The 12,433-nt window shown below is 39.6% G+C and overlaps 1 protein-coding gene across 1 annotated transcript; it reads left to right on the top strand.

Annotated features, from left to right (window-relative positions):
• On the top strand, positions 1–9,861 carry LOC131353461 (myosin-7-like). The gene is made up of 36 exons (XM_058390520.1): positions 1–258; positions 359–502; positions 588–744; positions 850–877; positions 967–1,072; positions 1,157–1,249; positions 1,335–1,398; positions 1,488–1,586; positions 1,789–1,892; positions 1,988–2,126; positions 2,228–2,346; positions 2,433–2,582; positions 2,684–2,854; positions 2,933–3,242; positions 3,545–3,621; positions 3,707–3,912; positions 4,063–4,186; positions 4,275–4,411; positions 4,500–4,755; positions 4,895–5,137; positions 5,251–5,427; positions 5,529–5,674; positions 5,756–5,846; positions 5,928–6,317; positions 6,405–6,531; positions 6,624–6,742; positions 6,826–7,022; positions 7,176–7,359; positions 7,554–7,719; positions 7,791–7,915; positions 8,022–8,330; positions 8,434–8,637; positions 8,746–9,042; positions 9,139–9,243; positions 9,337–9,432; positions 9,518–9,861. The coding sequence occupies exons 1-36, from the start codon at positions 58–60 to the stop codon at positions 9,671–9,673; spliced, it is 5,817 nt and encodes a 1,938-aa protein (XP_058246503.1). The 5' UTR covers positions 1–57; the 3' UTR covers positions 9,674–9,861.
• The last annotated feature ends 2,572 nt before the right edge of the window (positions 9,862–12,433 follow it).

Genomic DNA, 12,433 nt, shown 5'->3' on the forward strand with positions numbered 1-12,433 from the left:
AGACCAAGGGAGAACTTGAAGGATTGAAAGCAGGTAGGACAGTCTCTAGATTTCAGGATGAGTGACGCTTTAATGGAGGAGTTTGGTGCCGCTGCACCTTTTCTGCGCAAGTCAGAGAAGGAGCGTCTGGAGGCCCAGACTCGTCCATTTGACATAAAACGAGAATGCTTTGTGCCGGATCCTGAAGTCGAGTATGTCAAAGGCACTGTATCCAGCCGAGACGGAGACAAAGTCACTGTTGAGACTGAATTCGGCAAGGTAGAAATCTTGGTTAAAGTGAAACTAAAATTTCAACTGAACTATTGATTAACATTAAGAAAACATCAAAGGTCTAAGCCTCTGTTTCTCTATTTCACAGACTGTGACTGTGAAGGAGTGTGATGTTCACCCTCAGAACCCGCCGAAGTTCGATAAAATTGAGGACATGGCGATGTTCACCTTCCTGCATGAACCTGCTGTGCTGTTTAACCTCAAAGAGCGTTATGCAGCCTGGATGATCTACGTGAGTAAAAAGGATATGACTCCTGTAGTACACAATAATAATACAGATGTCACATGTTAATTTCATCCTAACATTTCTCTTTCAGACCTACTCAGGACTCTTCTGTGTAACTGTCAACCCCTATAAGTGGCTGCCAGTGTACAACCAGGAAGTTGTGGTTGCCTACAGAGGCAAGAAGAGGACTGAAGCTCCTCCTCACATCTTCTCCATTTCTGATAACGCCTACCAGTACATGTTGGCAGGTACATGTCATGTACTGTAATACTGTTCTGATTACAGGTATGTAAAATTGTGTCCATTATCATGCCTAACTTTTTTTTTTTTTTATTTACATTTCTAACATGCAGACAGAGAGAACCAGTCAGTCCTGATCACGTAAGTAGAAAACATCCCTGATCTTTAAAGACACATACAATGCAGTGTATATTTATGATGAATATGTTGTTATCTGTTGTCATCACTAGTGGAGAATCTGGTGCAGGAAAGACTGTCAACACCAAGAGAGTCATCCAGTACTTTGCTAGCATTGCAGCAACATCTGGAAAGAAAGATCCATCTTTGGAGAAAAAGGTAACTGAGTAATGTTATTAAGAAGATGACGTAGGCACAATTGTTCTAAATATAAGACACTGAATGCATACAATACATTTTTAGGGCACCCTGGAGGATCAAATCATCCAGTGTAACCCTGCCCTGGAGGCCTTCGGTAATGCCAAGACCATCAGAAATGACAACTCATCTCGTTTTGTGAGTTTATTTTATATATGTTTATATTTATCTAGTAAGAAAAAATGAAATGTGTTAAAACTTACATAGTCTTATTTACATGCAGGGTAAATTCATTCGTATCCACTTTGGTGTCAGTGGAAAATTGGCCTCTGCTGACATTGAGACTTGTAAGTACAAATGTAATTCATATAAATCTTCAAAATGTCCTAAAAAACGCTTATAAAGTAAACATTTTAATGTACACATTTCTATCTAGATCTTCTGGAAAAGTCTCGTGTGACCTATCAGCTCAAGGCTGAGAGAGACTACCACATCTTCTACCAGATCCTGTCTCAAAAGAAACCAGAATTGCTGGGTGGGTGCAGGATTCTGCCTACACTATAGAGTGCTATATTGGATAAAATGTGGTTAAGGCTCTGGGTTGTTGATCGGAAGATCAGGGTTCAAGCCCCATCACTGCCATGCCGCCACCGTTGGGCCCCTGAGCAAGGACCAGTCTTAATGACTTGCTGACATATGATACCTGGACATGAATTTGATTTCTGTTTATCTTACAGAAATGTTGCTCATCACCAACAACCCTTATGACTACGCTTACATCTCCCAAGGAGAGACACAAGTGGCCTCTATTAATGATGCTGATGAGCTTATAGCTACTGATGTATGTATTCAACTTAAAAACTTCTTTAATGCTAAGCCTTTAATAATATAAATATATGTACATATGTAATACAATACAATGTATTTGGTCAACAGGAAGCTTTTGATGTGCTGGGCTTTACCCAAGAAGAAAAGAATGGTATCTATAAACTGACTGGTGCCATCATGCACTTTGGTAACATGAAGTTCAAGCAAAAGCAGAGAGAGGAGCAGGCTGAGGCTGACGGCACTGAGGGTCAGTGTTATAGCTTGGAAACTTTTACTGGTGTGGGCGTAGCACTAAATATTAAATAATTTGCAGTTCATCAATTCACAGTAACTTCATTATCTAAACAGATGCTGACAAAGTCGCGTATCTGATGGGCCTGAACTCTGCCGATCTGCTTAAGGGTTTGTGTCACCCAAGAGTCAAAGTTGGAAATGAGTGGGTCACCAAGGGGCAGAATGTCCAACAGGTAATAAAACTGAGTTTTTTCTTTTACATAATTTACCTCCCCTAAATTTACCTCGTGGATCATTTTGCTACTTTTGTTATTTTTAGGTGTACTATGCAATTGGTGCTCTTTCAAAATCAGTGTATGAGAAGATGTTCCTTTGGATGGTTGTGAGAATTAACCAGTCTCTGGACACCAAGCAGCCTCGCCAGTACTTCATTGGTGTGCTGGATATCGCTGGCTTTGAGATCTTTGATGTATGTGTTAATCAATACTGCTTTTAGTTTCATGTTGCTAGTACTTTTATGTTTACTTTTTTGGCTTCATCCATGTTGATGGTGCTGTATTTCTGCTCCAGTTCAACACCTTTGAGCAGCTGTGTATCAACTTTACTAATGAGAAGTTGCAGCAGTTTTTCAACCACCACATGTTTGTGCTGGAACAAGAAGAATACAAGAAAGAGGGTATTGAGTGGGAGTTCATTGACTTCGGCATGGACTTGCAGGCTTGTATTGAGCTTATTGAAAAGGTAAGCACACAATGTTCAGCATAGAAAAAAAAATATTTAAAAAAAAATCTCTCTGACCACTTGCTCTTTGAATTTCAGCCAATGGGTATCATGTCCATCCTTGAAGAGGAGTGCATGTTCCCCAAAGCCAGTGATGCCACATTCAAAGCTAAGCTTTATGACAATCACTTGGGCAAATCTAACAACTTCCAGAAGCCCAGGATTGTGAAGGGTAAACCAGAGGCTCACTTTGCCCTGGTTCACTATGCTGGCACTGTTGACTACAACATTAACAACTGGCTGGTGAAGAACAAGGATCCACTCAATGAAACTGTTGTAGGACTTTTCCAAAAGTCCACTGTGAAGTTGTTGTCCACTCTGTTTGCTGGTTATGCTGGAGCTGACTCAGGTAAGGGAATTTAGAAAACTGGATATTAGTAGTGCAAAACTGTTGAATAATGAAATGTTTCTGTCCTGAGACCAAATAAAATATTATATATATAAAATATTAGATGCAGTTAAAAGTAAGCGTGTAGCAAAGTTTAGCTACCAGGTTTAGGTTGACAACAGTGTTTCTCCAGATTGGTATTCTCATTAGAGATTATGTTTGGCTGCAATGGGAAAGGAGGAAATCGAATATATTTGAATGAAAAAGGAAGATACTATACTTGAAACTGCTGATGACACTACAATTGCTTTATTTCAAAAAAGCTTCGGAATCTAAGGGTGGCAAAGGCGGTGGAAAAAAGAAGGGTTCATCATTCCAGACTGTGTCTGCACTCCATCGTGTAAGTTGTTAAACACTTCTTTCCCCATGGTGCAGTAAAATATATGTAGTAATCCAACATAAACTTGCTTTTATTCCATCAACAGGAGAACTTGAACAAGTTGATGACAAATTTGAGGTCCACACACCCACACTTTGTCCGCTGCCTCATTCCCAATGAGACCAAGACTCCTGGTGTAATGGATAATCCTCTAGTAATGCACCAGCTGCGCTGTAATGGTGTGCTGGAAGGCATCAGAATCTGCAGAAAGGGCTTCCCCAACAGGATCTTGTACGGTGACTTCAGACAACGGTGAGTTTTTCTTAATTAAAATTTAAAATTACTTTTAATTTTAACAGAAAAATCATGCATGTATTTTCACTATGTACTGTGTCAGCTACATGAAATGACAATAAAGCTTCTTGAATCCTGAATCCATTTTATTTCCTAACTCCCATTCAGTTACCGCATCCTGAATCCTGCTGCTATTCCTGAGGGGCAGTTTATTGACAACAAGAAAGGTGCAGAGAAACTACTTGGCTCTCTGGACATTGACCACAGCCAGTATAAACTGGGACACACAAAGGTATTAGGGATCTAAAAGTTAAATTTCAAATAAGCAACTTCTCCAGTTCTTCTCTCACACAATCTCTCATGTACTCATCTCTGTGTAGGTGTTCTTCAAGGCTGGTCTTCTGGGTACTCTTGAGGAAATGCGAGATGACCGCCTTGCACTCATCCTTACTGGTATTCAGGCCAGGGCTCGTGGCATACTTTCAAGGATTGAATTCCAGAAGATTGTCGAGAGGAGGTTATATTGGCTTTCAAATATTGTTTTTAACTAATACTTCTTATTTAATCATTCAAATAAAACACTTATTTTAAAATAAATTTTGCAGGGACTCTCTGTTGGTGATCCAGTGGAATGTCCGTGCCTTCATGGGTGTCAAGAATTGGCCCTGGATGAAGCTGTACTTCAAGATCAAACCTTTGCTGAAGTCAGCTGAGGCTGAGAAAGAAATGGCCAATATGAAAGAAGAATTCACAAAGTTGAAGGAGGCCTATGCTAAATCTGAAGCCCGCAAGAAAGAATTGGAAGAGAAAATGGTCACTCTTCTCCAAGAGAAGAATGACCTACAGCTCCAAGTCCAATCTGTAAGTTCTGTAGAAATGATCAAAAAGTGCATTTAATTTTTTTGATATTTTTAGGTACTTTTCATAATGGTATGCTTTTTATTGGCACAAGAATTAAATTTTTTCCCCCAAACTATTGAAAAATGATGTGCATTTGTAGGAACAAGATAACCTTGCTGATGCTGAGGAGCGATGTGAAGGTCTAATTAAGAACAAGATCCAACTTGAAGCTAAAAGCAAAGAGTTGACTGAGAGACTGGAGGATGAAGAGGAAATGAATGCTGAGTTGGTTGCAAAGAAGAGAAAGCTGGAGGATGAATGCTCTGAACTGAAGAAAGACATTGATGATCTGGAGCTTACTCTGGCCAAAGTGGAGAAAGAAAAACATGCTACTGAAAATAAGGTAGGTTCTACTGTCATTGTAATTGTACTGTAACTTACTTTAGTTAAATTCAGTTTGTCTGTGACAAATGCATGCGTTGTTTCAATGTATTTAAGCATTGCTATACATTTTAGGTTAAAAACCTGACTGAGGAAATGGCAGCTCTGGATGAAATCATCGCCAAGCTGACCAAGGAGAAAAAAGCTCTCCAGGAAGCTCATCAGCAAACACTGGATGATCTGCAGAGTGAGGAGGACAAAGTCAACACTCTGACCAAAGCCAAAGCTAAATTAGAGCAGCAAGTTGATGATGTGGGTAACCTAGATGTTGTAAAAAAAAAAAATTAATTTCATAGAGAATTAAACAGGATACAACATTTACTGGACTTTATTTTCCCTCTGACATCCTCTAGCTTGAGGGATCTCTCGAACAAGAAAAGAAAATTCGAATGGACCTTGAGAGAGCCAAGAGAAAGCTTGAGGGTGACTTGAAGTTGACTCAAGAGAATGTCATGGATTTGGAAAATGACAAGCAGCAAATGGAGGAGAGGCTTAAGAAGTAAGAATTCAAACAAATTCCAACAAAAATTCAAAGTATTTATTATGGCACAGAAACTAAAATATCCATTTTATTCTGCAGAAAAGACTTTGAGATCAGCCAGCTTAACAGTAAGATTGAGGATGAACAAGCACTGGGAGCCCAACTTCAGAAGAAACTGAAGGAGCTGCAGGTAATGGAAGTAAACTGAACAAAAGCAAATGTTTGAATTGTTAAAATTTGAAATTTCTAAATACAAATGTTCTGGTAATAGGCTCGTATTGAAGAGCTTGAGGAAGAGTTGGAGGCTGAGAGAGCTGCTCGTGCCAAGGTTGAGAAGCAAAGGGCAGATTTGGCTCGAGAACTGGAGGAGATCAGCGAGAGGCTGGAGGAGGCCGGTGGAGCCACAGCTGCCCAGATTGAAATGAACAAGAAGAGAGAGGCTGAGTTCCAGAAACTGCGCAGAGACCTTGAAGAGGCCACCCTGCATCATGAGGCCACTGCTGCAACTTTAAGAAAGAAACATGCTGACAGTGTAGCAGATCTGGGAGAGCAGATTGACAACCTTCAGAGAGTCAAGCAGAAGCTTGAGAAGGAGAAGAGTGAACTGAGACTGGAGCTGGACGATGTGGTCTCCAACATGGAGCAGATTGTTAAATCCAAGGTAACAATGAATAAGTATGTACAGTGTATACAGGCATGTATATTTTATCTTTAAAATGAACACATCAAAATGCATCAAATTTTCCAGGCAAACCTGGAGAAAATGTGTAGAACCCTGGAAGACCAAATGAGTGAATTCCGTACCAAAGCTGAGGAAGGCCAGCGCACCATCAATGATTTTTCAATGCAGAAGGCAAAGCTTCAGACTGAAAATGGTAAGCCTATCAGCAACCAAACATTAAACCATATGCATATAGTGTAATTCATCTTGATGAACAAATCATGATGATTTGTCTCATCATTTCAGGCGAGCTTTCCAGACAGCTGGAAGAAAAGGATTCACTGGTCTCTCAGCTGACAAGAGGGAAACAGTCCTACACCCAGCAGATTGAGGATCTCAAGAGACAGCTGGAAGAGGAAGTCAAGGTATTTTTAATGCTTAAAAATCAGCAGTTAACACCACCACCAAGAGAAAAAACATGGTAATCATGCTATCAACTGATTTCCAGGCCAAGAACGCTCTGGCTCATGCAGTGCAGTCGGCTCGTCATGATTCTGACCTGCTCAGAGAGCAGTATGAAGAGGAGCAGGAGGCTAAGGCTGAGTTACAGCGCAGTCTCTCCAAAGCAAACACTGAGGTAGCTCAGTGGAGAACCAAGTATGAAACTGATGCCATCCAGAGAACAGAAGAGCTGGAGGATGCAAAGTGAGTGCCTTGTACATAATTACTTACTGTTTATATAATCACAATTCACTTTAATTTGACTTTAATTTCTTAAAAAATAAATTAAAATTTTGTAACAATTGTATTTGTGATAATATTTAATATCAATTTATTTAATACATTTACTTAAATCAGGAAAAAACTTGCTCAGCGTCTGCAAGAAGCAGAGGAAGCTGTGGAAGCTGTAAATGCCAAATGTTCCTCTCTGGAGAAGACTAAACACAGACTGCAGAATGAGATTGAAGATCTTATGGTTGATGTGGAAAGGTCCAATGCTGCTGCTGCTGCTCTGGACAAGAAGCAAAGGAACTTCGACAAGGTGCCAATAAGCACAGTGATATTAGCTGTTAACTGCACTATAGATTTGGGATACTTGTCCAAATCTATTCAGTCACCAATCAATGTAACCTGCAAATAAGAGAACATATTCTTATTTTCTACCTTAGCTTCACTTCAAATCTTGCTGATGTACTGGAAATATATCTGTGCTCAATAGATATGTATGCTCCACAGGTCCTGGCTGAGTGGAAGCAAAAGTATGAAGAGTCCCAGTCTGAGTTGGAAAGTTCTCAGAAAGACGCCAGATCTCTGAGCACTGAGCTCTTCAAACTGAAGAATTCCTATGAGGAGTCTTTGGACCATCTGGAGACCATGAAGAGGGAGAACAAGAACTTGCAAGGTGAACATTGTTCAAAATAATGGTGTTTGCTTTTCAGATGGTGTGTTAATCACTTGTTTTCTATTAAACAGAGGAAATTTCTGATCTCACTGAACAACTTGGTGAAAGTGGAAAGAGTATTCATGAGCTGGAAAAAGTAAGGAAACAGTTGGAGCAGGAGAAGGCTGAGATCCAAGCAGCTCTTGAGGAAGCTGAGGTAAAAATGGTCACATTCCTGTGTTATGAAATTCACTTTTCATCTTCTATACATTTTGAAGAAATGTTCATTCAAAGCTAAATTCTTTGATATTTGTTACTAACAGGGATCTCTTGAGCATGAAGAGGGCAAAATCCTTAGAGCTCAACTGGAGTTCAACCAGGTGAAGGCTGACATTGAGCGTAAACTGGCAGAAAAGGATGAGGAAATGGAGCAGGCCAAGAGAAACCAACAAAGAGTGGTGGACACCCTGCAAAGCTCTCTAGAGTCTGAGACTCGCAGCAGAAATGAAGCCCTCAGAATTAAGAAGAAGATGGAGGGAGACTTAAATGAGATGGAGATCCAGCTTAGTCAGGCTAACAGGCAGGCTGCAGAGGCCCAGAAACAGCTGAAGAGCCTCCATGGACATATGAAGGTATGCCAAAATGATGGTTAGCAAGATTTGGGATTAATGACTGTTTGTTAGCAACACAGTATACAGCGATTTCCTTTAAATTAAACTATTTTGTACTTTACAGGATTCTCAACTGCAGCTGGATGATGCTCTCCGTGCTAACGATGATCTCAAAGAGAACATTGCTATTGTGGAGAGACGCAACAATCTGCTGCAGGCTGAACTGGATGAACTGAGATCCTTGGTAGAGCAGACCGAGAGAGGCCGCAAACTGGCTGAGCAAGAACTGCTGGATGTCAGTGAGAGGGTTCAGCTACTGCACTCTCAGGTAATATACTGACCCATCCTTTTCCCCTCTGTAAAAGGAAACAAAATAACGTAATAGAACGAAAGTCTCCAAGTAATATAAACCTTTTCAATTTGTATACAATGGTAGAACACTAGCTTGCTGAACCAGAAGAAGAAACTAGAGGCAGACACTGCTCAGCTGCAGACTGAGGTAGAGGAAGCTGTCCAAGAGTGCAGGAATGCTGAGGAAAAAGCCAAAAAAGCCATCACTGATGCTGCTATGATGGCAGAAGAGCTGAAGAAGGAGCAGGACACCAGTGCTCACCTGGAGCGCATGAAGAAGAACATGGAGCAGACCATTAAAGACCTCCAGCACCGTCTGGATGAAGCTGAGCAAATCGCAATGAAAGGTGGCAAGAAGCAGGTCCAGAAACTGGAAGCTAGGGTATGTTTATAAATTTATCACCATCGGATTGACACCTGAACTATGAGAGATTTGTTTGTTACATTAATTCTATTTTAATTCAAAAACATTTTTTAGGTCAGAGAGCTGGAAGGTGAAGTGGAAATGGAACAGAGGAAAGCCAGTGAATCAGTTAAGGGCGTTCGTAAATACGAGCGCCGTATTAAGGAGCTGACCTACCAGGTTATTTCCCTTATTAACAAAGTTTAATTTACAATAACATTAAAAAACAAGAATAAAAAAAATTAGTATATCTATTTGTTTTTTATTTTGTAGACTGAAGAGGATCGCAAGAATCTGGCCCGTCTGCAGGACCTTGTGGACAAACTTCAGCTGAAGGTCAAGTCCTACAAGAGGGCTGCTGAGGAGGCTGTAAGTTCACAGTTGAACTAATCTACTATCTTTTGTCTGTTTGCCATGTCTTGTATTTGCCATTCACTGTTTTTTACTTTTTCAGGAGGAGCAAGCTAATGCCAATCTTGGAAAGTTCCGCAAACTGCAGCATGAGCTGGATGAGGCTGAGGAAAGAGCTGATATTGCAGAATCCCAAGTCAACAAGTTGCGAGCTAAGAGCCGTGACACTGGTTCCAAGGCAAGTAATGAAGTTGTTTAAGCCTTAACCAATAGCGCACACAAACACTGACCAGAACAACATAGGCTGGAAAATTAAGCAGGTCTTCTCTATTTGTTACAGAAAGGACACGATGAAGAGTGAACCTTCCTGCAGAAGTATTTGCAGAGCTTTTGAAAATGTTTCACTCAACATCTGATGTAGAATAAATAAGTATTTTAAATTCTAAACATCCTTGACAGCTTGCATTTTTCACTGCACCTACTACAGCTACATTATATAATTTATTGAATTAAATTATAATACAATTTACATTACACTACAGTCTTTCGACAGCCTAAGTACATGTATGTAAAACAAATAAATGATTGAAAAAATGACCATATTTTTCTCATCATAGTGCATAAACAAAAACAGGTGTAGAGCTGCTAGGTAGATTTCAGCATCTGTACACAATAAAAGTCATTTTAAACATGGAAGTTAACTTGCTCTTTCCTCAAAGCCTGTATTTGATGTATTCGAAGTCATCTTCGGTTAACATGTTCTACCTGGCTGCTACCGTTTGTGGTGAATCAAAATCAGCATCAAGTGATCTGTTGACAGCTTTTCCATTTACCAAAGTATCCAAAAACATGCGATCTCAAGAAATCACAAAAAGAGGATCCACACTATCACCTGGAGCATATCACCTATATGAAGGAGAGAGACCACTGCCAAGTTGAGAAGTTTGGGTAATTATTCTAAAACATCAACATACTTGAGTCTGGGCTTGGTCTTACAAGATGGCTTCACTTCCATCTTCATTTCCAACTGAGTCCAGCCAAATTATGTGTCCAAGTTATCTGTTACCAGGCCTGGTAAAAGACACAGTTCCTAGGTTTGGATGCACCTGTATTGGATAAACAGGCCCAGTGTTTCTGAGCTGAAATTCTCTCAACAGGTAAACCGAGTTCATTTGTTCTATTTGCTGAAATTTATTCACTTATCTATCTACAAATGACTAGAGCATACATTAAACACGCATGTAAGAATAGTTGCTTTGCTTATGCTAATCTGCTTGCTTATGGCTAATGTTAGCTGTCCAACATTAATTAATGTGCTTGTTCAGCTAAATAATGTGAGAGCTGAACAATGGACTTTTACAATACTGCATATGAATAAAGTCCTTAAATTTGTTCTAGTAATAACATATGCATGATGCAGGCTCAGGATTCCTTAACAAGTGTTCTTCAAACTTACTTTATATCATAAGAAAAACCTTGGGCTGTTTTAGATGAGTTTTCAGCAAATATTTAATATACGTTGGCCTTTGAAAACAGAGATAAAATGACGCGACTTAGACTTTTGTTACACATTTTATACATTACTTTTTGTTTATTTTCATTAAAAAAGTGCCAATAATTGTCAAAGCTATTTGGCTGTAAACCAAGTTCTTCATTATCTGTGCTTCCTACGTGTCTGTTTGCATGGATGTGTAAAAAAACTGACAGGGAGTCTCTGTCACCTTTTGTTCAGAACAGATGCAAGAACCTCCTAATAATAGTGCAGTGTCTGACAAAGGAAGGCTCAGGTTACAGCTTTCAACAAAGGAGGAGTACCACTGTTTCTTCAGTCCTTGCTCCTGTGTGATGGTAGTCCAGATCAATCAGACAGCTGAGAATGGGACACCAAAAAGAATGTCAAGGGCCTAGAATAGACTGTCCATGCGTTAAGACTAAGTAAGGGACTTGATGAGAGGGAGCATGTCAACTGTAAAACAGGGGTCAGGACAGGCCTGACCTGCTTCAGTACAAAACATTTAACAATGGTGATAATAGTCTAATGCTAGAATAATCTGCTTTACACAATGGTCCTTTTTAGAATAACTATCAGAAGGTTTGATTTTCCAGCGTGATGATGTAAATTTTTATTTTCTATTGTCTTGTTAGGCATCCATTACCACACAGTCCAAAATTAATGTAACATTAAACACGTTATCTTTACCAAGTGTACAAATGGAGAGGTCTATTAAAAGTTGCTAGTATAATGTCATCACCAAACACCTGAATCATGTGTTCTTTTAACCTGCAACTACAGCCCTGGAGACATGACTTATTGCTGAAACCTATTTAGAATTTTAAAAAATGTTATATTTGTACATCATGCATAACAATAAAATTCACTATTAAAATTATGAATGTGTGTGTCTGGCTTATTAACATTAGCCCCTCGCTATGTGGCCATAATCTTACTGACTGGAATGACCTAAATCTTGAAACAGTGACAAAAATGACCTCTTCCAAGCAAACAGTAAACATCACTGAAGGTTATAACAACTGGGTCCCCTTTAGTTATTTGGCCTTTCTGATTTTAGTGTCCAACAAGCACATGAAAATTATGAAAAGGAGAAAAATATTTTATAATTCACTAAAAGCCTGTTTGTGTGCTGTTAAAAAATAAAAAATAAATGCCTAAGAACAGCTGACAAGCAGCATGCAAACAAAAACAACACCTGTCTCCTGTGGCTCAGGCAAATCCAAGGTCATGGAAGTTAGATTCCCATTTTTACCTTTTGTACTGTTCTACAGTATTCTCAGTCTCAAGCTAGCTCTGCATTGTTTCCTTGCTTTTATCCTTGGACACAAAGATAACCTGTGAAATTCCTAGCGGGTGCTGTACTGTGATTGAGAAGGACAGCTTGTGATGGAGGTTCAGATATACATATCCACTATCCACCTTGACACATATCCCCTATCCATGTGAGGAGTAACAGATAAGGAAGTTTAAAAAAAAACCCCAAAAGATTGTATTGCCATATACACT

This window comes from Hemibagrus wyckioides, linkage group LG01 (genome assembly GCF_019097595.1).
Source record: "Hemibagrus wyckioides isolate EC202008001 linkage group LG01, SWU_Hwy_1.0, whole genome shotgun sequence".
Classification (NCBI taxonomy): Eukaryota; Metazoa; Chordata; class Actinopteri; order Siluriformes; family Bagridae; genus Hemibagrus; species Hemibagrus wyckioides.